At 39.0% G+C, this 26306-nt stretch overlaps 1 protein-coding gene across 1 annotated transcript in view; it reads left to right on the top strand.

Moving 5' to 3' along the window:
• The first annotated feature begins 7267 nt into the window (after positions 1-7267).
• Positions 7268-26306, top strand: part of DAW1 (dynein assembly factor with WD repeats 1) — a 49838-nt gene continuing 30799 nt past the window's right edge. Inside the window, exons 1-3 of the mRNA XM_043996569.1 lie at positions 7268-7349; positions 15991-16063; positions 24716-24860. Of these exons, the coding sequence (XP_043852504.1) occupies positions 7268-7349; positions 15991-16063; positions 24716-24860 (300 nt within the window). The remainder of the gene's footprint in view (positions 7350-15990; positions 16064-24715; positions 24861-26306) is intronic.

Below are 26306 nucleotides of genomic sequence, written 5' to 3'. Positions count from 1 at the left end.
TCAACAAATTTAGCCAGCATATATTAAACACCTGCTATATGTAAGTCATCATGCTAAGTGCTGGGGATTCAAAATTGAAAATCAAACAGTCTTTGTCATTAATGAACTTACATTCTTCTGGCGAAAGAAAAATTAATGGATGAATGAATGATGATTTATACAGTGCTTTAAGAATTGCAAAACATTTGACAAATATCTCATTTTATCTTCATAACAATGCTGAGAAGTAGGAACTATTATCATTTCTATTTTATAAGTGAAGAAACTAAGGGAAAGAAAAGGTAAGTGGCTTTCCCAGGGTCACCCAACTAAGTAGGTGTCTGAAGTCAGATTTGAATTTGGATCCTCTTGATTCCAGGTCCAACTCCATCCAGTGTGCTACCTCGATACTCAGATTTGAATATGTAGATAAATGAACATAAAATCTACACATAGTAATGAAAAGTGATTTCAAGAGAGAGAAGGTGTTAAAAATTAAGGTGATCAGTCTAAAAGATAAGTCTAGGAGACACCAGTTGATCCATGCTTTGAAGCTTCCTATGACATGAATTGAGGAAATAGCAAATTCTAGATATGTGCAATCACATGTGCAAAGGGATAAAGGTAAGAAATGGAATATTGTATATAGGGAAGAGTAACTAGCTGTTCAGTTTGATTGAAATGGTGGATGCATGAATGGCAGTTATATGAAACATAGAAAGGTAGATATAGATTATTTAGGGTCTTAAATGTTAGGTTGAAGCATATAGAATAAAATCACTTATTGAAAAGGCATCACACTTCTTAGACATTTCTGTATTCATGAATGGGTTAAAAAAAATCTGTATAGTTAAATATCTGTGGATTAAAAGGTTCGGAGTGAAGTCATTCAGCTTTTGCCCCAGTGACATCACTGATGGGTTGGTTTGGCTTAACTGAATTTGGATAAAATTTGAAGGAAGTCATAGGCTCCAAGAAACAAAAGAGAAGTTCTAGCTCTAATTAATTAGACAAACCTCAGTTAGCCGAATATAGTTTGTTTTTTTAATTTGTTGATTATTATAAGCAATATTTCATCCCAGATGGACTTTTTCCTGGTGGGAAGTACATTCTTGGGACATTTTCCCTTTTTATTATTCATTATTCACTTACTCATTGGTTTGTTTATTCATTCATTTCACAATTATTTATTGAGCATTGTAATCGAATTTGGGATCAGTAGACTCAAGGTCAGGGACTTTGGTTTTCTTCCTAGATCTATGACCTTGGGAAAGTCACTCTTTACCTGTAAATTGGGAATTTATTTGAATTACCTACCTATTTGTGAGGAAAGACCTACACAAATGCTTGTTGTCTATTTAGCTGTTGTGAAAAAAGTTGTTTACATGATCCAGTGAGAGAACTACTGCAAAGCAATCTGACAAAGAATTTGGGGGCAGAGTTGAGGGAGGGAATAAACATTTATATAACAACTATTATATGCCAGACACTGTGCTAAGAACTTTGTGCAAACATCTTATTTGATCCTCAGAACAACCTTTTGAAGTAGGAGCTATTATTATCCTCATTTTACATTTGAGGAAACTGAGGTTAAGTGAGATCCAGGGTCATGCAGCTAGTAAGTATCCAAGGCTGCATTTGAACTCAGATCTGCTTGACTCCAGGGCCAGTGCTTTATCCCCTGAACCACTTAGCTGTCCCTAGCATCACAGGGAATCACAATAGAGCACAAGATGCATAAATAAGCGTTGAGAGGTATAAAGGATAGACTACATGCAGCAAGGAACATTGATAGTTAGGGAGAATATCTTGGAAGAGGTGGAGTTTGAACTGACTTTTTTTTTTTTGCGGGGCAATGGGGGTTAAGTGACTTGCCCAGGGTCACACAGCTAGTAAGTGTCAAGTGTCTGAGGCTGGATTTGAACTCAGGTACTCCTGAATCCAAAGCCAGTGCTTTATCCACTGTGCCACCTAGCCGCCCCTGAACTGACTTTTTAAAGTGATATATATTAAGATTAAAAAAAAAAAAAAAGGAAGCACAAGGATGTATTTGTACATAGGGGATGACATGACCAAAGGCTCAAATCAGGAACAAAAAGGTCCTGCATATACCTAGCACATAGTGGGTGCTTAATAAATGTTTGTTGACTTGACTTGCTCTTTGGAAATCTGAAAGAATAAATCACTGTGAATGGTCAAGGGTTTATCCCCTTAAGCACCACAGCTTTAAGTAACTTAGATACTTTGAATTAAAACCTTTCTGAAATGTGTGACCGACTCCTCTGCTTCCACTAGAATGCAAGCCTCATGAGGGCAGGGGATGATTCATTTTGTCTTTGTAGGTTTAGGACCTAACGTGGTATCTGGCACATGATTCTTTTGAAGGTTTATTTATTTGAATGGAACAGAGTAGGCTGAACATTTTTTGTTGTTGTTGGCTGAAGGTCATTCTCAATATCAGTTGTTGTCATCAGGGCCTTTGAAGTTATTTTAGGGCTATTTGTATTTGTATTAATTGGTCCCAGACTGCTGGACTTTGCTGGTTCTTTTTGTCTCCGTGTGTGTGTGTGTGTGTGTGTGTGTGTGTGTGTGTGTGTGTGTGTATAAAATTCATTCATCCATCCATCCATCTATCCATCCATCCATCCACCCATCCATCCATCCCTCTACCCATCCATTCATCCATTAATCCATCCTCTATCTATCATCTATTTTCCTTCTTTTCCTCTTGCATTAGCTGTCAGCTGTTATGTCCTATTTTTGTCTGTATACCCAGCTGTAAAGACCTCTAGTCTCCTTTCTGGAGTTTGGCTTTTAATCTATGGGCTAAGAAACCGGATCATCAACTCTGCATCAAATTCCACATTTTTTTTTTGTTTTAAATGCCTATTACATGAAAAGCATTGTTCTAGGTCCTGAGGAATATGGGATGATAAATAGGTCCAAATTTCAAGTGTGTGTGTGTGTGTGTGTGTGATATGGGTAGGTATTTGAGTGAATATGCATGCTCTTACTTTCTACTTTTCTGTTACATTATGAATAGGTGAGATATTACTGTAACAATAAAAATCATGAAATTGTAGAGTTGCAAATAACATCAGAGGTCATCTTCATCAAATACCTGACAGATGGTTTATTTTCTGCCCCAATACTGCCACGAATCAAGGTTTGTTATTTTGTAAGGAATTGTGTGATAGGAAGAGAAGATTGGCTGGTCACAGTGACAAGAGGGAAAGGGTTCCATATGTACCTATGAATGAATAAATGAAAAAGCATTTAATGAGAACTAAGTATTGGGACTACTAATAGAAAAGAAAAGGATACACTTACTGCTCTCAAAGAGACCATAAAGAGTTCAGCTAGAGGGTAAATGGAAAGACCTGAACAGTCCTGAAGGTGCAAAGGCAGGGCTGATGGCAAATTCATTCTATCCTTGGGTTGCATCAGTATGTCAGATGACAGTGCCCAAGGGTCTAAAGGGCATAAAAGCAGTAAGGTCTAGTGGTCCTTTGTTTCACTGGAAGGAACAGAGTTGAGTCACATTTTATCCAATGGATATGAGCAGTCAAGTGATGCAGATGGCAGTCAGGTGATGCAATAGATAGAGTGCTTGGCCTGGATTCAGGAAGACATAAGTTCAAATCTAGCCTCAGTTACCAGTTATGTGACCCTGGCCAAGTCACTTAAACTCTGTTTACCTTAGTTTCCTCATCTGTAAAATGGAGATAATAGCACCACCTAGCTCCCAGGGTTGCTGTGAAGATTATGGGAAAACTTTATTGCATTGTTTGACCTTAACCCTCCATGGCTAAGAATTCAGATCTGTTGCTTAGAGACCAGATTTGTTTAATGCTTAACTCAGGACCTATGTTATGCTGAACCTAAACCCAAACAGACCCAAAGATTGATGCTAGGAATGTGAGGAGTTTTCTCCAATTATACACATGTGACCCACATGTCTTATCAGGAAACTGCCTCCACACTTTTCAATCAGCTTCTGTTTCCTTATTTAACTTACAGACATGGGAGGAGAGTGTGCTATTCCTTTTTCATCTCTTCCTTCTGCTTCTTTCTCAATTATTTCTGTTCTGGACTTTGTTCTCAGCTAACAGGATCAAATGAAATAAGAATTGTAAAGTGATTAACATAGTGCCTGGAACATAGTAAGCAGTATATAAATGTGTGTCCTTTGTTCTCAAAGAGGACCATGACATCAGGGAGTTGATGTCATGTCATGCAGTGAATGAAATTTAAATGAGGCAGGGCTGTGCAAAGTCTCTGGGTCCAGTGGCAAGATATAGATTAGGACTACTGGACATGGCCCCAATAATGTGGGAGACCTCAGCCTTTTTAAACTAAGGGCTTTCCCCAGGTCTCAGTTTGCCTGAAGCAACAACCATTCAGAGATTAAGGATAGGTAAGAAAGGAGGGAAAGGGTGGTCTCTTTTACCTAGTCAAAATCAATCAATCAATCAACCTCGGAGGGTAAGACTGTCAGGGTTTCTGGCCAAAATAGAAATAATTGCTATTTACACTCACTCTGAGCCATCAAGAGGCCAAACAATGGCAAAATGAGGCCTGGGCTGGCACCTATTTTTGGCCAATCAATGAGAGTCAGAGTGATTTGGGTTTAAGGCATCATCCTTAAAAAGGTAATCTAGATTGTAAACACCAAGACATCTTGTAAGATTGTATTAGTAGTAGTAGTGGTGGTGGTGGTGGTGGTGGTGGTGGTAGTAGTAGTAGTAGTAGTAGTAGTAGTAGTAGTAGTAGTAGTAGTAGTGTTATGTGTTCTGGGTAGCCAGGCAGGGTAGGAAAGAAGGAAGAGAAAGGAAAATCAAAGCAAGCTTCTAACTTGAGGGGACTCCCTGTGAAGAACTTTTGGGAGGAGATGGACAAAAATCTCTAAAGATGAGTAGGAATCATTGGGGGAGGCTCCCAAACTAATGAGCTCACAGATTCACCTGAGTATTTAAATATATAGACATATAAATTCCCCACAATGTATAGGAAATAGATCAATAATATCAACAAATGATTAAGTGCTTTTGTAATTCTTACTTGGAACCCTTAATATGTCAATATGCAAAGAAATCAACATTCTAAGGTCACCTAGTGAATTAGCTATAGAGTGAGTTGACAAGCCTTCCCATGTGAATCTTCAGGTAACACTTGGAATTTTCTGCTCCTCATTCCTTTGCTATTCCCAGCTTTTCCAATGAATAGCAAAGAATGATGTGCAGAAAATTGACCTGTGTCCTGGGACTTGATGAGAGGCTAATTCTCCTCCTGCTTTGTAGTTTATACTAAGTAAATGTTGCAGATTTCCTGTTAGGGATGTGGAGATTAGAATAGTAAAAGGACTTTTCATTCCTAATTGACTGATATCTTCGGAAATTATTCTATTTAGATGAACAATGAAGTAGTGAGTGGATGGCCAAGTTAAAGACAATGGGTAAGGAGCATTTAGAATTGAACTAGGGGTGAACTACAAGGGAAAATCTTCTGGATTTGTAAACTATGCTTTTCTTAGTTCTGCACACAAACTGGGTACTACAATTCCACATTGATAATCTGATTTATGAAGTTTAAAGGGAAAAAAACATCCCTAAAACCACAAAGAAATCTACCTAAACTTTCTTTCTGGTGAGTTTCAACATCTCACATGCCACCATTCACACCTTTTATCTGAATGCCAATCTTTTTTTAATCTTATAGAGGAGAAAGCACCCCCTAGCAAACATCCCTAGATCCCCTTTTTATCTCCTCCTCTTCCTTGCCAGGAGTCTCTTCCCAAAGTCTTATTAGTCAAAAAGATTGACTAATAAACTGTGAATGAGTCAAAATGCAGTCTGTAATCTGTAAAAGGAAGAGAAATGAATGGAATAATTAGCACTCATTTGACTACAGTATTCTTTTCCTGTCCCTAGGGTCTATTTCTTATTACTCCACAAGCCTAAACTTGGGCTTTTTTTTTTAATCATGGAAAGGGAAAGCTAAGTGAGGACAGGGGTTACTCCAAAAGAAAAGCAGTTGCTCAGGAATGAAAATTGAAAACGGATTTATTTACTTTGGCCTCAGTTTCTTCATTTGTTATGAGGGATGGTTGAAATAAGTTGTCTTAAGTTTTCTTCTCTCAATATGTTCTGCTTCTAAAAATTCAGCACACCTGATGAGTACCCAAATAAGGTGGATTAATTTTCAGCAACAATTCAAAGCTAAGAGATCTGAGACTCTGGTATCTCATTCTCAAGTTCTGGGAGGTAGTCAGCCCAGTTAAGTAAGCAAAGCAGGTGATAAGGTAGAGTGACTAGAGACTTAGATGCGAAGAATCCTACCTCTGACACCCTTCTCTCTCTGGGCCTCAGTTTCCTTTTCTGCAAAATGAGATGATTATCTAAGTCTAGGATCCTGGGATAACAACAACAACAACAAAAAATAATAGCAGCTAGCATTGAAAAGATCTGAAAGAGGGGCAGCTAGGTGGCACAGTGGATAGAGCACTGGCCCTGGAGTCAGGAGTACCTGAGTTCAAATCCGGCCTCAGACACTTAACACTTACTAGCTGTGTGACCCTGGGCAAGTCACTTAACCCCAATTGCCTTACCCCCCCCCCCAAAAAAAAGAATGAAGGGGGTGGGGGTGGGGGAAGCTACGTAGCTCAGTGGATAAGGCACCGGCCCTGGATTCAGGAGGACCTGAGTTCAAATTCGACCTCAGGCACTTGATACTTACTAGCTGTAAGAAGAAGAAGAAAAGAATGAACAGGATTGTCCCGAATTAGTGCATAGCAAACACTGGCCCCTACTTCTATTTTAGGCTAGACCAGGTAGTGTTAAGTGGGAGTGGAGAGAGGAAATCATCTTTCTCTCTAGGAAGGGAGGCAGGGACATTTCGCATGTAGAGACCCTCCAGGACTTTCCCCCCAGCAACCTCTAGGCTAGGGGCTCTTAACCTGGGGTCCGAGAACTTGTTTTCAATAACATTTTGTAAAGCCTATTTCAACATAGTTGGTTTACATGCATTTATTTTCTGCATTTAAAAACAGAATTCTGAGAAGGGGTCCAGACGATGCAGAATGTCATAATGGGTCCAGGACCCAAAAAAGGTGACGAACCCTTCCCTTCTCCTTGCTCTAGGAGAACTCAAGAGCCCCCCATTAACCCCAGAAAGGGAATTCCGGGGTAGGTGCCCAGGACGCCTCGAGCCGCCACCCGCTGAGCCAGGGAGCCCCCTGGGCGCATGCGCAAGCGTTGACCGACCGGGCAGCTTCTGTTAGGCGGTTTCCATGACGATGGAGGCCTCTGGCCGGTGCTCCGTGAGCGAGAGAATGAAGCTTAAAAGGCTCCTGCTCCGATATTATCCACCAGGTAACCGCCGTCTTCAGTCTTCCTGTCCAAGACCGGTCTCTCACCTGTCAGGGGAAAAGTCCTGGAGGGTCCCTGATCGGGAGTTAGAGGACAAAGCCCCCTCCCGAGCGGGATGGGAGGCGGGATAGGGTAGATGGGTAGGGAGCGAAGGGGAGGCAGCATTTGGGGAGGGGTGTCCAGCTCACCGTGGGCAAGTGGGGAACTGGGGGGTCCCGGGCCAGGGACTGGAAGCAGGAAGGCACAAGCACCTCCCCCCGCCCCCATTTTTAAGTGAGGAAACTGAGTCCCGGAGAAGTTAAGAGACTTAAACTCATAGATTTGGAAGAGACCTCGGAGGTTATTGGGTTCAACCTGCTTATTTTACAGATTAGGAAACTGAGACTGAGAGGTTAAGTGACATACGCGATGGCTTCCTTCCTCAAGAGTGTCTTCCCCCTACTCCATTCCAGCCTTCATTTGGGTGTCAAAGCTCTTTTCCTGAAGCAAAGGGCTGACTATGTCAACCTCCTCCCTCCTCCCACACCTTCAGTACTCTCCATGGCTCCCTCTTACTTCCAGAATCAAATATAAAATGCTCTTATTGGCTTTTAAAGCCCTTCACAACCTGGCCCCATTCTTTCTTTGCAAACTCAATGACCCAACAAAGTAGTTTCTTGAACACTACACACTCCCATCTCCAAGTCTTTTTTGAGCTTCTTTTCCCCAGTGCCTGGAATACTCCCCTCCTCCTCCTCCTTCTCTCCCCCTCTCCTCTTCCTCCTCCCCTCCCCTCCCCCTCCCCTCCTTCTCCCCATCTCTTTCCCCTCCTCCAAAACCCTTTCCTCTGAAATTACCTTCAGTTTACACCAAATAGATCTTGCATATACATCATTATTTACATATTGTCTTCATCATTAGAGTGGGGTCTCTTTGAGGGCAGGTACCCTGTTTTGACTTTTCTTTGTATCAACCTCAATTAGCACAATGCCTGGCACATAGTAAGCACTTAAATAAATACTCATTGACTGATTGACTGAGACTTCCAGTGAGTGTCAGTGGCACAATTTAAACTCAGATCTTGATTTCAAGTCCGGAGCTCCTTACCTTCCTGGGGGAGGGAGAGCAGCTGACAAGCTGAGAAAAACCTAAGGCATCATATTATCTACATAATACCAAAGGTACCTGATTCACTGTTTAGGTTAAGGAGTGAAGAGACTCTACTGTCTCTTCTTAAGCTGGTTCTCTTGACCAACTATTCCTCTCCTCTTTTGCGAACACCCAAGCCTCAGGACTGGGGGCTTATACAATGGTGCCATTCAGAACTGGAAGGAAAGTTTTGTTCAACCTCTTTATGTTCAGATGAGGAAAATGAAGACCACAGAATAGATGGGATTACAAGAAAAAAATATAGTGTACAACATCTTATACGTTTGATGAACTGAAAGAAGGCTTTTAGGTTATGGGATAGTGATGTGAAGAGGCATGGAAAGAATGCCAGGTCTAGAGAACTTGGATCCAAATACTACCTTTGACACTTATTTTTGACCTTGGGGCAAGCCATTTTTATCTCCCTAGACTTCTAGGTCCTTATCAGTAACAAAACTCCTTAAACTCTGGATCTAGATCGCGCATTTGGTCTAGCAACTAAATGTGAGGGTTGTGAAAAATTTGGCAACAGCAAAAGGTTTATTATATCTATTTTATATACATATATACCTGAGGTTGTGTAAAAATTTCTCAGGCAAAGAAGGGTCAAGTGCGGAAAAGAAGTTTAAGAAGCCCTGATCTGTAAAAGGAAAAGACTGGACTAGATGGATGCTGAGGTCTCTCTGGCTCCAGCATGGAGAACCAGTTCTCAGAGAATATCAGTTCTGCACAGATGCAAATAAAGGAGTGGCATGCCATCTTGTTTCAATCAGGCTAGATTCTCTAGGGCAGTGTTTGTCAAATATAATAAGGAAAACAATGACATGCATACATTTTGGGACCCCATCTGTACTATAGGGAATTCCTGATTAGAAAACCATGTGGGGCAGCTAGGTGGTGCAGTGGATAAAGCACTGGCCCTGGATTCAGGAAGACCTGAGTTCAAGTCTGGCCTCAGACACTTGACACTTACTAGCTGTGTGACCCTGGGCAAGTCACTTAACCCTCATTGCCCCATAAAATGAAACAAAACAAAACAAAACAATAAGAAAAAAAAAAGAAAGAAACCTGTCTCTATCAGGAGGCTCATTCTCTCTATCAATGCCGACCAGCCCCTGCTCTGCAACTCAAGGTTTTAGCAAAGTGCCCAGGGAACTGAGAGATTAAACAACTTGGCCAGGGTCATGTAGCCAATGCTAAAGGTGGGACTTGAATTCTGGTTTTCCTGCCTCTTAAGATCTATCTCTCTAACCACTGACATGCTGCCTAGGTATCTATCTATCTATCTATCTATCTATCTATCTATCTATCTATCTATCTATCATCCATCCATCCATCATCTATTTATATGTATATATGTGTATGCACACGTGTTTGTATGTATGTAAGCAAATATTTCTGTGATACCATTGATGTGGATATTCCTTCTAGTGATGCAGATTGGAACCATTTATGCACAGGCCTCCCTTGTTCATGGTCTCTTATAAATTCATCAGGTGGCTCCACCCCTGATATTTTGAGGATATATTTGAGAGTTCTGCCAATTTTCACACAGAAAGAAAAAACACAAACCTGTGTAGATGAAGAATGCTTGTTGTACATCCAGACTATTGGTTGAATTTGGACACACACAGTATACACACATGCATACATATATACATATATGGACACATATATACAGATATATTTTACAAATTAATGAATACATTCAAAACACAGTAGCTTCCATTTAGTTGGCACTTAATAAATCCCTCCTGGATTATATTGGTGGGATCTAAATGTAATCAATCAGCAAAAGTATTCGCTATCTATTTAATGCATGAAACATAGTATTGAGTCTTGTAGGAGAATGGGAAAAAAGTATCTCTTCAATAATGCTACAAGCTAACCAGAGAAAGAAGACACACACACAGAAAGCCACAACAGTCTTTTAGAGTGGAAGGAACTTTCTAGAACTTCTTGCAGTTTCAGTAAGTGTGAATTCTTTGACCTGAACTGTACAGGTTGTGAAACTGAATCCTAGAGAAATTAAATGCCAACATCATACAGGATGAGGGCCCAACTCTTAGGTCCAGTGTTTATAAGGAAATTTTTACTAATATGAGACTTAAATGATGCACAAGACACAAATATGGCACCAGGAAGGACTTGATTAATTGCTAAATGAGTGATAGACACAACAAGTGTTGTGCTTTCAGAGGAGGGTGAGATCTGTGTGGGTTGGATTGGCCTGAGAAGGCTTTGCCAATGATGTGGGACTGAAAGAATGAGTATTTAGTTGGGTGGGAAGGGAGACCATTCCAAATATGAAGAATGGTATGAACAGGGGTAGGAAAGTATAATGGGCACCCAGGTTTGCTTATCAATCTCTTCTGAGTCTGGTTTGGGAAGATTGAGAAATAAGGCTGGGAAGTTAGTTTGGAGGCAGATTGTGGCAGGCCTTGAATGTCAGACAAATAGGTTTTATTGAATGATCTTAGCAGTATGATCTTGCTCAATCCACTTGACCTGAATTTTCTAATTTGTAAAATAAAAGGAGCTGAACTAAGTTATTTTGAAAATTTCCTTTGGCTCTAAAGTCCAGTGATTTGCCGCCTGTTTTGCTTTGGTTTTAGGGAGTGAGTATTTTGGGTCAATTAGTGTGAAGGGGATATTCTGGAGGCTGCTGTGGTGGTCTAAATGTGGCATAATAAAGACCTGAACTTGGGTGGTGGCAGTTGGAAGGGAAAATTCCTAAAGTAGGGGTTTTTATGTCATAGACCCGTTTGGCAGTCTAGTAGAACCTGTGGATCAGGGCAGCGATTTTAAATGCATAAAATAAAATATGGATAAAAAAATGAAATCAATTCTATTGAGATAAAGATGGAGTTTTTTCCCATCAAAATTTACTGACACCCTGAAATTTATCCACACACCTCTTTGGGGAAAGGGGGGGGGTCCATGGACCCAAGGTTAAAAACCTCTGTCTTAGAGACATTTAGAGAGAAGAAGTCATAGGATTTGGTCTATATTTAGCTATATTAGCTAAGGGGGAGGAATTGGAAGGAGTAATCAAAGATGGTTTTCAAGGTTTGAGCCTGTGTGTGACTGAGAGAGTGAGGAAACCATCAGCAGCAATTAGGAAAGTCAAGGGAGAAAGATGGGGATGATAAAATGATGAGTACCCTTTTAGACTTGTTGAATTTAGGGTCATCCATGCAGAAATATAGGATTAGAGTTCAAAAGATTGGATAGGACTAGAGATGTAGTTTGAGAGTCTTTCAAATAGAGCTGACAGTTGAATTGGTGAGAGTTGGTACATTCTTGAAGGCAAGTTGCTAGAGAATGAAAAGCACAAGAAAAAGAACCTTAACCTTGAGAAAAATCCATACTTTAGAGGTAGAAAGCAGAAAAGAGGTCCAAAAAGACAAACAAAGGGTCATACAAAACAGACACAGAAAGTGATATGCAAGTGGATAATGCATATAAAGGATGAGACCATACCCACTTTCATAACTTAATTGTTTGTATACATAAAAACATTTTTTCAGTCATCGGGAATTCAACATTTTCATTTGAATATAAAATTACATTTGGTACCACTGACATTCACAGATATGATTTTCCCATTCTCCCTCACCCTCTCTATCTCATTTTTACTAATCTTTCTGCTTCTCCTTTAGACTTTGAGAATGATTAGAACTGGTATGTAGTAAACACTACAAGCAAGAGAACCTTAATTTCTTACAGATTCCCTGTAAAACTCAAAAACAGAATAGAGATACTATGAAATATTTTTTTCAGGCTTGTTGGTGCATGGTTCTTATTAGGACATGACTATATTTAGTATTCAGGATGTCACAGTGCTTGTTTTCATGTTTATTATTTCAGATAAATAAATCTTTATCTCTGTTTTTAAAGTCAAAAGCAAATACTGGTGTTTTATGGTTTACATCCAAACCTCTATTCAAAGGACAATTTTTATAAGTTTTTGAATAAACATTTTTCATATAAGAAAAATTTGTATTTTTATCCTAATGTACAAACATACTATAAATTGGATTTATAAACATACTAATTTGTCACTTTTGGGGGGTCTCCATCTTTAACAGCTTAGTAACTGCTGTTAAAAGTTTTTGGTTTTTGTGCTTTTTACTTTGGTCACATGAGCCTTATTAATAAAAATAGTTATAAATAATAGCAAATTTAAACTCATGATAAGATTATGGGTCCATATTGTAAAAATGCATTTGAATGAAGTATTCTTGATATTTCAGTGGTTAAACCTTTCATAATGAATTTCTTCATTAATTTTTTTGGGGGGCAGGGCAATGAGGGTTAAGTGACTTGCGTAGGGTCATGCAGCTAGTAAATGTCAAGTGTCTGAGGCCAGATTTGAACTCAAGTCCTCCTGAATCCAGGGCCAGTGCTTTATCCACTGTACCACCTAGCTGCCCTCTCTTCATTAAATTTTTAAAAAGTTAGAGTAAAACTCTACTGTACTTCAGAAAATACCCTTGTGGAACAAACAGTTGTTGAAATAATAGCATCCAATAAGAAAAAGAACAGACATCCTTGACTAATTCCTTCTTTACCTATATCACATCAGTCTAATAAACAGTATTTACTCTAAGTCTTATTATTCCATCTCTCACACTTTCATATTTATCTTTTGTGTTGTTCTCCATGACTGGACATTTAATTCTCTGTCTACTAACGATAATGGCAAGAACAACAATGCATATTTATAATATATATATATATATATATATTTATTAAATTGGATTGAATTAGGCATAGTGCCTTCCAGTTCAAAAGAATTTTCACATGTCTGTCATTTGGTTCTAACAACAAAACTGAGATAGGTTATAATTATCATCATTATTATAATTAGTGCTAATAAAATGGTTCCTGTTCATATAGTATTCTAAGATATATGAAGTACCTTCTTTGTTACAATACTACAAAGTCAGTAATAGAAATATTATTATCCCCATTTCACAGATGAGGAAACTGGGACTCAGATTAAATGATTTACCCAAAATTACACAGCTGATCTATGGCAGAGTTAGAGTTAAACCCAAGTCTACTGACTTTAAGTCCCCTCCTTTTTGTACTACTCCAAACTAAACTTCTTATCTCTAGGTAGGATCTATTCCTTTTTTTTTTCTACAGCATCCATTATGTAGGATAAACTAATTAGTGAATGAATGATGAATATGGGGATGTGAAACTTCCTAGTGATGCTATCCTTGGAAAGTCACTTAACTTCTGCCTGTCTCTTTTTCCTCACCTGTAAAATGGTGGTGATAATGTCACATATGTTCCAGGTTGTTGTGAGAATGAAATGAGATAACATTTGTAAAACACTCCCCATCCATCATATCATTTTAAAAACAAAATGTGTTTTTTCAACCATTTTCTTTTTTTCACTTTAGATAGGCCAATATTTTTCAAACTATTGTGGATTCAACCAAGGAGACTTTGTAATATTCTAGGGTTTTATATCATAGCTGAATAGGACCTGTGAATTGGAATTCCTTATTTTGTTTGGATCACACAAAGATATCTTCCTGCCACTGATTTTCACCTTTAGGGATATTTTCAAATTATAAAAGTAATAGGTGTCTCTTAAGTGTCTGTCACTATGGGTTAACCATGTAGTTTCTTCACATGTTTGGTTTTCAGTGCCTTCACCATCCAGTTACCTTCCTTGGGGTGTGTCCCTTAGTGTCCCTTTGAAAGTGTCTATCAGTGCCCAAATTCCCAGGTGGATCTGTGATCTCATTCATTGGGCATTTTCTCCAGTGACAGACATCATAGCCCTTCCATGCCCACACATTCCTACATGTGACTCTTTGCAGTGTCTGCTTTTGAATTTGCCCCAGCAGGATTCACTCAATGTGCTGAGGGCCATCTTTGGGTCCTCCTGACATCCTGAGGAAGATACCAGTGACTCTGTGGTCTATCCATTGATTGTCTCTCACTGCCAACATGTGACCAGTCCATATTTGATCCTACATGTCTTTATCATAGTGGCTGGCACATTGTAAGTGCTTGTCAACTGACTGATTGGCATCCTTTACACCACTTCTCCTTTGTTAGGTCATTTTGTAGTGTATTGCTGCCCCACTCACATTCACTATTCATATATTCATTATCCTTTGGGTGATACTCGATATTAGTTATTTGGAGAGTGACTGATCAATAACTTGCAGCCATTCAATATCCCTATCTATAAGAATATTGACATTGAAAAGTTGAGCTATTGTGCCAGGGGCTAAGTGTGGGATCATTAAAAGAACTTAGTTTTCTAAGAAAAATTCATCCCATTCTTCAATTCTGGGCTCAACTTGTCATCTATTTACAATGTTTGACAAAAATATCTATCTATCTATCTATCTATCTATCTATCTATCTATCTATCTATCTATCTATCTATCTGTATGTATGTATGTATGTATGTATGTATGTATGTATGTATGTATGTATGTATATGTACTGATAGTGAAACTCTGTAGCTTATCCAACCACTGCATACCAGAGCCTGGACGATAGGCATTCTTTATCCACTTGGTTTTTCCACTTGGTTTGATACACCAAACACATGAACACTTATGGATCTCATTCTACAGTGTTCTGGGGGTTGATGACATCTTTTACTTAGAGTTTTTGAAGTCCTTCATTTGTTATATGAAGTACCCTGCCCATGCCTACCATAGGGCTCTCCTTTCACTACCTTCTGTGGGATGCTGATTTTAATTGTTTGGAAAGCATTGTATTCTATATGTAGTTACCATACAGCAACAGGTGGAGAGTATCAGTATTAAAAATGGGTCTTTGCTCTCATAGGAATCTGGGGGTCATAACTGAGTTTTGCAACTTAAATGAAGATGTGGTAATTTACAGATTATTCTCAGAAAAAGTTGTTTTTTAATGTTACAGTAGGAAAAAGGATTAGTATTTATTGAAGTTCTCTGTCATTTTTTGGCGGGGGGAGGGTCAGGGTAATAATAAAGTCTAAGATTTCCCCACATGCATTTTGTGTCCTGTTGTTCAGAGATACCTTAATAATTGATCCCTTGATGCTTTAAAAATGTGTCACTTCTGTGTTTACTTGGTCTAGTCTAGCATCTTTTCCCATCGTCGTCACATGGAAATGACCCTGGATTCTCAAAGGCTATACTAGTACAGACTTTCACTTTGAAATATGAGTAATTAGTAATGAAAACATATAATAATAATAATAATAATAATAATAATATAATGCAATAGTGCTTTAAAGTTCACAAAATGATTTATTATGTTTTTTCACTTGATCCTCATAACTTCCCTATGATGTAGGTACTGTTATTATCACCATTTTTCAGATGAGAAAATTGAGGCAGAAAGAGATTAGTTGATTTGCTCAGGGTTACAACACCTAATAAGTGCCTGAGGTAGGATTTGAACTCAGGTCTCTTCCTGACTCCAAATTAAAGACTGTATCTGCTGCAGTGTCAGAAATATTTTAAATGGTTATTATTTGTTTTTACAGGTATCATTCTGGAATATGAAAAAAGTGGAGAACTAAAGACTAAATCCATAGACTTACTTGATCTCAGTCCCAAGTAAGTGATCTAGTTAATATGATGGCAAGTAGATTCATGTAATATTATTTTAAAATTTCTACATTGTAGGAATATCAGTCAATAGGCAGACTTTGGGTGATCCATAGGCATACAGAATAAGCCTCAAATAAAATTCAAATGGTACTATATTGTTTTCTCTTTTCCTCTTTTGATATCAGTAGGGCTTATTTAGGGAATGAAGGAAGAAGGCCTTTGTGTCTGTCCTTTTATATTTTCATTTCTGTTCAGTCTCTTGCTGGTTACAAGTGATAAACTGTTAAAACAAAACAGACTCTGACTTTTTTGTGTGAATCCTAGTCAAAAGGTGGAGAGAGGACTGTCCTGGGATTTCAGAGACCTGGGTTTGCTCCTTTAGCTGCCTTGACCAAGTTACAGCCTCTTTGGATTTCTGTTTCTTCACTATAAAATAATGGTTTTGTACCAGCTGATCTCTAGAGTCCCTTCAAAGTCAACATTCTGTGTGAATAGGGCTTTCAGGCTCATTAAAAGTATCAAAAGGAGACATAAATTGGGTCCTTATACCTTGCTGTGCTTACTAAGAAAAACCATGAGTCCCATGTAATTCAGAGTAGCCATGTTACTCAGAGGTAAGCTTGCCCAAGGTGTGATCTCTCAGAAAAATGGGGAATAAAATGGAGATTAAATGTTCCAACAATCAATGAAACTTAGGTGATTATAGCACTGAAAGACATAGTGGATTTTTATATGAAGGTTTATACCTTCATATTCCACACAACAGATGTGAGAATGAGTTTCATTAGTTTATAGTCACACCTCTATACAGTAAGAAGAGAACACCAGGAGTAGGAAGTATCAAAGAAATGACTCCTTATTAACTTTTCCTTTAAGCATTGTAGAGTAATGATAGACCCCCCCCCCCCCAGTCCCTGGAGCTGTTATTTCAGAAGAGCTTCATAGACACTAGCTCTACATCTGGGGAGGGTCAGAGGTCATTTCCAAGAATCACAGGTAGCATGGGAGGGGCCATTTCTAAAATAATATTCATCTGTCCAAATTCAGTATGGGGTAAGGGAGGGACTGAGAGACATCTTTATTGCTAGCCCCTATTATCTTCTCAGAGTTGTGCAAAGGGGGCTTAAACTTGACTGCTGAATTAGGGAATCTTTATAGTTATGCTGAAGATTTTTTTCCCTTGCCAGATCTCCTTTTGGGGCAGTGCTGTGGATTATATCTACCCCACAGATAATGATGCCATCCTCTGTGTATTCATTATATCATGCCAGGTCATCATAGAGTTGGGGGGCCGACTGAATCAAATTGAATTGAGTCATTTCCAGTGCTTGGCTCTCAGTTTGGGGAAGGGCACTCATTACAAGAGTATCTTGCAAACCTCCTCCTTAGTTCTGGAATCTCCCCTTCCCTCCAGTACAAAGAGATTAGTAGAAACTCCGACTCAGCACTTGCATACCATAACTAACTGACTGGCAGAACTTGTAGGAATAATGAAGGTTGAGTAAACAGAATGAAGTTTGAATTGTGTGCAATTGTTTTTCTGCTGACTAAGAGGTCACATGTCATTAGCATCAGCTTAATGATGAGGTTATTCTGTGGTTCCAAATTTTAGTCTTGCTTCATGATCAGTGAGAAATCCTAACTGGGAAGGAGGGTAGGGGAAAAAAGCCTCAGGATAATGATGTCTTTAATAATAACATACTTAAGAACTCATTAATATATTTCTTAGTTTTCTGTTATGATTATTTCCAGATAACATAGCACACTCATTGGGCCACATGTTTATACTTTAGTCTCTATCTGTTCCCACTGATGTGGAACCTCCCTCTACTAATGCACGCTACAGTCCACACATGCCTTACCATCCTATTCTTGCTTGTGACATTAAAAAAAAAGTTCCTCGGGGCAGCTAGGTGGCTAAGTGGATAAAGCACTGGCCCTGGATTCAGGAGGACCTGAGTTCAAATCCAGCTTCAGACACTTGACACTTACTGGCTGTGTGATCCTAGGCAAGTCACTTAACCCTCATTGCCCAGAAAAAAAAAATCCTCCATAGAGGATCAGCCCAAAGGACAGGAGGCCTTCCTTTGCATGTCTTGGTCATTGTGTTATGTTCAGAATTAATTCTGTTTTCCTGAAGGTCCCCTGCAACATTTCTTGCATTTGTTTCTCTGACTATTCACTTATATTCCAATGAGTATTCCCCTTAGTCTAAACACTTAGGCAGGATATTTCATCATGCAAAAAATCCTCTTCTAGATGCTATAGGGGATACAAGGAATAATCCTGTCCTGCCCCCATGGTTTTGGTGGTTGTTGGTTTCTTTTGTTTTTTATGGTTTAGAATCCTAAGCTTCAAGCCTCAGCTCAAGTGCCCACTCCTGCAGGAGACCTTCCTCTCTCACAATTAGTGCTCTCCCTGAAATCTCTTTGGGTTCCCCTTGTATGTGTATTTTGCCTACTTTTTCTATATTCATTTTGTCTTCCATCTCCCACACAAACCCAGAATGTAGACTCCTTGAGAGGAGAGAGAACTTTGTTTGGTGCCCTGCATAGTTGGAAATTAAGAAGTGCTTGTTGAATTTAGTTAAATCCTAGAGCTGTTGGAGATACAGTGGAGATTTCTGAGTAGGGGAGAGACATGGCCGGATATGGCATTATAGAACATTTTATTGAGTATTACGGATGTGTCAGACTGTGCTAGAGTTACAAATGTAAAGGATGAAATAGTTCCTGCTCACAGGAAGCTTAAATTATTTTGGCAGCCATGTAAAAAAATGGTACTATGGGGCAGGGGGCTGGGGGACTCAAGGGAGAAGAGCATTTAGGAAGCTATTACAAAATCAGAGTTGAAGAAGGCCTGAACTAGGGTGTCAGCAGCATGAATAGAGAGAATGGGAAGGATATGAGAAGTGCTGTTGAAGTAGAATCATCAGCACTGTATTTGATGTGTGCAGGAGGAAAAGGCAGAATCAAAGATAGATCTGAAGCTTTTAGCCTGACTGACCTATAGTCAGTGGTACCATCAGCAGAAATGAGGAAGCTGGGGGCAGCTAGATGGCACAGTGGATAGAGCACTGGCCCTGGAGTCAGGAGTACCTGAGTTCAAATCCGGCCTCAGACACTTAACACTTACTAGCTATGTGACCCTGGGCAAGTCACTTAACCCCAATTGCCTCACTAAAAAAAAAAAAAGAAATGGGGAAGCTGGAAGGAGGTCCAGGCTGGGGAGAGACTGTGGAGCTTAAGGTTTCTATGGGCTCTCCAGGTGGAGGTGTCCACCATGCAAAACAAGGTGCAGTTCTGGAGTTCAGGAGAGAGATGAGGGCTAGATATGTAGATTGGTAAGCAACTGAATAGAGATGAAAGTAGATGAAATCCCTAAGAGAGAAGATTAAAAAAAGCAAAGGCTGAGGAAAGCATGCTGGGGGATAGCCACATTTGGGTGGTGGAAGAAAGGCAGTGAACCATCAAAGTAGTTGGACAGGTAGGAGGAGAAACAAGAGCAGACAGGAGGTGAGCTTGGTTGGGTGGTGTAGAGGGAATGGGTCAATAGTATGAAGTTTTGCAAAAATTCCCCAAAGGAGGACTTTAAAAATCTATTCAATTGAGCACTTAAGAGAGGTCACTCATGGCTCTTGAAAAAACAACTTCAGTAGAGCGGTGGGTACTCAAGGAAGAAAGGAAACAGGCATTTATTTAGCACTTAACTCTGAGCTCCATCCACTCTGTGCTCAGTACTAGGAATAAAAATACAAGGGAAGGAAAGTCCATGCCATTAAGGAGCTTACAGTCTAATAGGGAAGACCACACACAAAAGGAAGCTAAAAAGCAAGGGAGCTTGGGAGATGAAGGTCCAGCCCCAGGATGTAGGGTTTTTTCTGTTTGTTTTTGTTTTTGTTTTGTTTTTGTTTTTTGTGGGGCAATGAGGGTTAAGTGACTTGCCCAGGGTCACACAGCTAGTAAGTGTCAAGTGTCTGAGGCTGGATTTGAACTCAGGTCCTCCTGAATTCAGGGCCGGTGCTTTATCCACTGCACTACCTGGCTGCCCCGAGGATGTAGTTTTAAGGACAGGAAATCAGGAACAAGACAATGAAGGCTAGCTTGGGCCCCTACACAAAATGGAAGCCCTGGGAGGATCTCACCAGTGGGAGAAGGGGGCGGGGCTTGCCAAGGGATGGTCCTGGTTGAGCAAGTCACAGGGAAGGTTGAATGTTCCAGGGTGAGGTGGAAGTCCTGTGCACTCAGGGTAACTCAGATGCAAAGGGCTAAGCGGTGAATGAATAGATGGTGAGGAAATTGAGGCAACAAGTACTGACCACTGTTTGTAGGAATTTCTCAGGGAAGTGAGGAGTCATATAGAAGGAGATTGAGGAGATGTCAGGGTCAAGGGAAAGATTTGTTTGTTTTAATGGGAGACCTGAATGAGTTTGTAGATTTGTGGCCAGATGGGAAGGGCCCAGTTATAGTAGACCCTTGAAGGAGACAAGAAGAGATAGCAGCAAGGAAGGGCACAAGTGAAAAGGAGAGAATGAGTAAAGATGTGTAGTGGATTTGAAGGGTGGTGGGAGAAAAGGGAGCATGAAATGGATGGTCTTAATCTCAATAAAGCAGATGACAAGATCATTTGTGTTGAGAGAGGGAGCTGAGGGTAGAATTAGGAGCTTAAGGAGAGAAGAGCAAGTTTAACATGGCAGGTATCTGAAGTATGATAGGGAATTGATTAGAGGTATGTTTACCTGTTGACATTCTCTCAATCTGAGTTGTTCCAGCCTCCCTATTACAGCCTGTCCCTCAACGATTTCAATAAAAGGATCAAGACCCACCCCTTGCATAAGGTTTCAAACTTTATAATGTTGATTTTAGATTTTGTTAGACTTTGTATTTTAATGTTTACATACTCATGACACTCTAAAAGCAGATCTCAAAAATTTTAACGAAAGGTTGGATATATCTATGGTTTGATTCCATAAAAGATTACAGGTTAAAAAACAATGAGAAGGGGGGCAGCTAGGTGGTGCAGTGGATTAAACACCGCCCTGGATTCAGGAGTACCTGAGTTCCAATCCGGCCTCAGACACTTGACACTTACTAGCTGTGTGACCCTGGGCAAGTCACTTAACCCCCATTGCCCTGCAAACCCCCCCCCCCAAAAAAAAAAACCAAAACAAACAAACAATGAGAAGAGGCAGCTAAGTGACACAGTGGATAGAGCACCGGCCCTGGAGTCAGGAGTACCTGAGTTCAAATCCGGCCTCAGACACTTAACACTTACTAGCTGTGTGACCCTGGGCAAGCCACTTAACCCCAGTTGCCTCACTAAAACAAAACAAAACAACAACAACAACAAAAAACAATGAGGGACTCTACAGAGTGAAATTTGGACTATACAATTGCAAACAATCCCAAAGAGAACAAGAAGGGGAAAAATGCTAAGGAAAATAATTTGGGTACATAGATAATTTTGTACAAAGCTCAGAAAGAAGCAAATATAACTTAGAACAAATACCTATTCCAAAGGTGTAAGACTAGTATCATAAAAGTAAAAGTCCATAATGAACCAAGATTTTAGAGCGATGTAGAAGACAACAAAAACGTGAAGTATTTTAAGCCCAAGTTTCAAACAAACAAATGAAGTCAGAGATCGACCACTGTTTGTGGAAGATGAAAAATGATAGCAGATGATGGAGAGAAAACATTTCCATGAAGGAGAAAAATGATTATGATATTGGACATTAGTCCTCAGCAAAATTCAAAATGAAATTAAAATATGATTTGTAAGCACTTGGGGGAAAATGAGCTAATCACTAGGAGCCAGGGTTACTGAGAATGTCATGACTGTATAATCTTATTTTAAATTGCTCGTCTTCTGGGGGGGCTAGGAAAGAAAATTTGGAGCTCCAAATTTTAATAAATGAATGTTAAAAATTGTTTTTACATGTAATTTGAGAGTGTCATGCCAAACAAACCTCATTTCTTTCTTTCTTTTTTCTTTTTCTATTTTGAATAGGGTTAAAATGCTGAAGACATAGAACATCTTGACTTCAATAAAAAAAATAGCATTTGGCAAAGTCATTTTATCTTTATGTGATGGATGATTTAATCACATGATGATGAGTTGGAAAACCATAGCCAAAGCACTTTGATTAATTGATTGATGGTGCCTCTCTCTAGGCTGAATAGTGGCATATCACAAATTTCTCTGCCCTTGGCCTTCTCATATTTACCTTTGTTACTGAGGTTGCGAGTGGGGAAAGGGTAGGGAATGAGTATTTATATAGTATTTACTATGTGCCAGGTATTATGCTTTACAAAAAATCATTTGGTCCTAATGACAAGCCTTCAAGCTAGGTACTGTTATTATTACTATTTTACAATTGAGGAAGCTGAGGCAGACAGAGGTAAAGTAATTTTTCCTGGGTCATCCTGCTAGTGTCCGAGGCCAGATTTAAATTCAGATGTTCTAGACTCTAGATGTTCTATCTACTACGCTATCTAGCTACTTCCAAGGAACAGGATGATGTTCTAGAAGGCATACTTGTCAAGTTTTAGATGATCTTAAAGAAAAAAATTAGAAGGGATGTGTATTAAACTAAATGACAGAATCAGCACTCAAAATAATTTTGGGAAGTGAGAACAATGGTCAAAATAAGATGAGATTTATATTTAGGTTAAATAAATCAATTGCTTCTCTACAGAACAAAGGATACCTAAGTAACAACAGTTCATGTGAAAAAGATTTGGGACCCTTTGTTGACCACAAGCTCTATATTATCCTAAAATGTTGGGGGGAAAGTCAATGTACTCTTAGTCAATTGTTATATAAATATAGTATTCAGCAATGAGTGTAATTATAGTATTAATATATATATATATATATAGTGTATGTTTTATATGCATGAGTATACACACATATGTATATACACTCATTGATAGATTGATAGCTAGCTAGCTAGATATAGTTTAGTATTCAGACATTAGATGATTAGAATTGGAAGGCACCATTAGAAGTCATCTTGTTGTTCAGTCATTTCAGACTCTTCATGACCCCAGTTGAGAATTTTTTTTTTTTTTGCAAAAAAACTATAGTGGTTTGCCATTTCCTCTTCTGCCTCATTTTACAGATGAGGAAACTGAGGCAAGGAGGGTTAAGTTATTTGCTCAGGGTCACACAGCTAGTAAGTGTCTGAGGCTAGATTTGAACTCAGGAAGAGGAGCCTTCCTGACTCCAGGCCTGGCACTCTATCCACTGCACCATCTAGCTGCCCTTCAGAAGTCATCTAGTCTATCCTTATCCTTGCTCCCAGAATCTGAGGCCTAGATAGTGGTAGTGATCCAAGGTCATAAGGTAGAGGCAGAGGAGGGAAAATCAGTCATGTCTCCTTAGTCTCAGTCCAGTAGTCTTCACTTCAACTCATCAGATATTAAGAGGGAGGGAATGAATCTCAGTGTGTATCCTGGGCCAATCAGACTGGTGTAACCTATTGTGTCTCTTTGAGAGGGGCATTGATAAACCAGAAAATATCCAGAAGAAGGTGACTAGATTTCTGAGGTGTCTGGAAGTCATCTCAAATTGAGCAAAATCTGAGGGAATAAGTAATGTTTGACTTGGAGAATATGACACTTATAGGACAAATAATAACTTTTAAATATTTGAAGAATGATTTCTTGAACAGAGAAGTAGACTTACTCTTTTTTGCTCCAGTGGTCTTCTCATCATTTCCCCAGTAGCACTGTGCCTTGCACATGGTAAGGGTTCACTTGATGTGTGTTGATGGTAAGATGGAACATGAGGCAGTAGATCAAGTATTGAATTTAGAACCAGAAGACCTGAGTGTGGATCCCAACTTTCCTTTTTAGTAGCTGTGTAACCTTGGATAAGTCATTTAACCTTTTGGCGCCTGTTTCCTTACCTGTAAATTGAAGAGGTTGGGTTGGGTTGGGCTGGATCACTTCTTAGGTCCTTCCCAATTCTAAATCCTATGATCCTGCATTGTAAGGATAGGGACAGGACTAATGATTTTTCACTGATATAGAGAACTCCCTGGGGAGGACATTTTCCTATACCAATGCAGGTCAGTGCCTTTTCTTCACCTTTTATATAACTTTTTAGAGTTGCCCAGAGTTCCGAGGTAACTTGATTAAAGTTGCTCAGCCAGTATATGTCAGATGTGGGATGTGGTCCTGGAGTCATCCTGATTTTGAGGGCAGCTATGCTGAATTGATTGTTGTATGTTATCTTAATATTAGAAAGTTTGTAGGTGAATCTTGTATTAGATTGGCTACCAGGTAGAAAGTGTGGCTTGTTTTTTGTTGTTGTTGCTTGTCCTTCATTCTCAAAAAGGACCAATGATATGACTTGTGTGAGTTGTCTTCAATAGTAAAGACTAAAAATAAGATCCTACTACACCAATGTTGCATTTTCCAATGCCATCACTTCATCTTACTTGTATTATCAACATGACAGAGATAATTATAGGAAGAATAATGTGATTTCTTACTGATAGACTTTATTTTTGAATCTCTGCCTTCTAAGATGATAGCATATTTCTCATTTTGTCAAAATTTTGCTTCAAAAATAATTTGATTTTGTATTTGCTTAATACATTGACAATTTTTTTTTCATATAGGATAATCAGTATTTTCTCATGTATTACAGTACAGATGTAAGTACTTTAGTAGAAGAGATCCGGAAAGCAGAGCCTCTCATCACAGCTTCACGAACAGATCAAGTCAAACACCTAATATTGAAATTACAAGACAAACTTGGACAACAGGGTGATCACAAATTCTACCTTTTTAAGGTAATAAATATTTTAAAATACTTTTAATATCTTTGTTGAGATTTTGACTCTGGATGTGCTATTTAGTTTTCCGTTGAAATGAATAATGTGTTATATTTGTTAATGTTATTCCACCTTTACTACTTGCTTCTACCCTTTATCAAAAGATGATAAAGGGATCTTCTGAGTGTAGCAGGCTTTTATCAGCCCCATACCCATGGCAATTTGAATCAAATTTTGTGAATTGTTCATCATACAAGATTTTAGCAAACTTATCATTGCATAGATAATAATAATACTCTAACTTAAAACATTTAATATCCTTTTTTTTCTTTAAAAAATGATGTTGGGGCAGCTAGGTGGTGCAGTGGATAAGGCACCAGCCTTGGATTCAAGAGGACCCGAGTTCAAACCCAGCCTCAGATACTTAATAGTTGTGTGACCCTGGGCCAGTCACTTAACCTCCATTGCCCTGCAAAAAAAAAATTAAAAATAAAAAATGATGTTAATGACTGAATGAATGGGTCTAATTAATGGTGCACTATAATCTGTGTGTTGTCATATGGCTATCAAAATCAATGTCTCATTGCTATTGAGATTCTTTGAAATCTGTTCTTTGAGTAGCTACTTTTCAAAGGTCCTGTTGTGATTTGTTGTCTATTAGACTAGAGATAGATCAGAAATATTTGTCTAACAAGAGCAATTTCTTTCCATATAGGTCCTTCCCAATTCTGCGTCCATATATACCTGCATTGCTTGAGACTGTGCATTAATGAACTCTTGACTTTTCTTTTAAAATTAATTTATACATTGAACGTCAGACATCAATGCAGCCAAATTTGCTCTGACACTTAACATTTAAATAATATAATTTTCCTTTCTTTCTTTCTTTCTTTCTTTCTTTCTTTCTTTCTTTCTTTCTTTCTCTTTCTTTCTTTCTTTCTTCCTTCCTTCCTTCCTTCCTTCCTTCCTTCCTTCCTTCCTTCCTTCCTTCCTTCCTTCCTTCCTTCCTTCCTTCCTTCCTTCCTTCCTTTCCTTCTTTTTTTGCAGGGTGATGAGAGTTAAGTGACTTGCCCAAGGTCACACAGCTATTAAGTGTCAAGTGTCTGAGGCCAGATTTGAATTCATGTCCTCCTAAATCCAGGGCTGGTGCTTTATCCACTGTGCCACCTAGATGCCCCTATAATTTCAATATATATTATGTCATAATAGTTTTTCTGTCCCTTCCTCAATGTCACTCTCATTTCCTTGTTTATTTATTCCCATTCCTGTTTCCTATATTCAACTGTGCTCCTTCCTTGTGCTTTTCTTTTGTCTCTTATACCCTGGTCATCCTGGCTGCTAACAAGTGTTCTAATAATTCAGTTCAATTCAACAAGCCCTTAATCAGTGCTCACTATGTGCAAACCAAGTGAAAATAATAGTCACAATAATTTGACATGGTTACAATGCAGCAGTGATTTTATA

This window comes from Dromiciops gliroides, chromosome 3 (assembly GCF_019393635.1).
Source record: "Dromiciops gliroides isolate mDroGli1 chromosome 3, mDroGli1.pri, whole genome shotgun sequence".
Lineage (NCBI taxonomy): Eukaryota > Metazoa > Chordata > Mammalia > Microbiotheria > Microbiotheriidae > Dromiciops > Dromiciops gliroides.
Note: the sequence above shows the minus strand (reverse complement) of the source record. Positions and strands in the feature narration are given on the sequence as shown.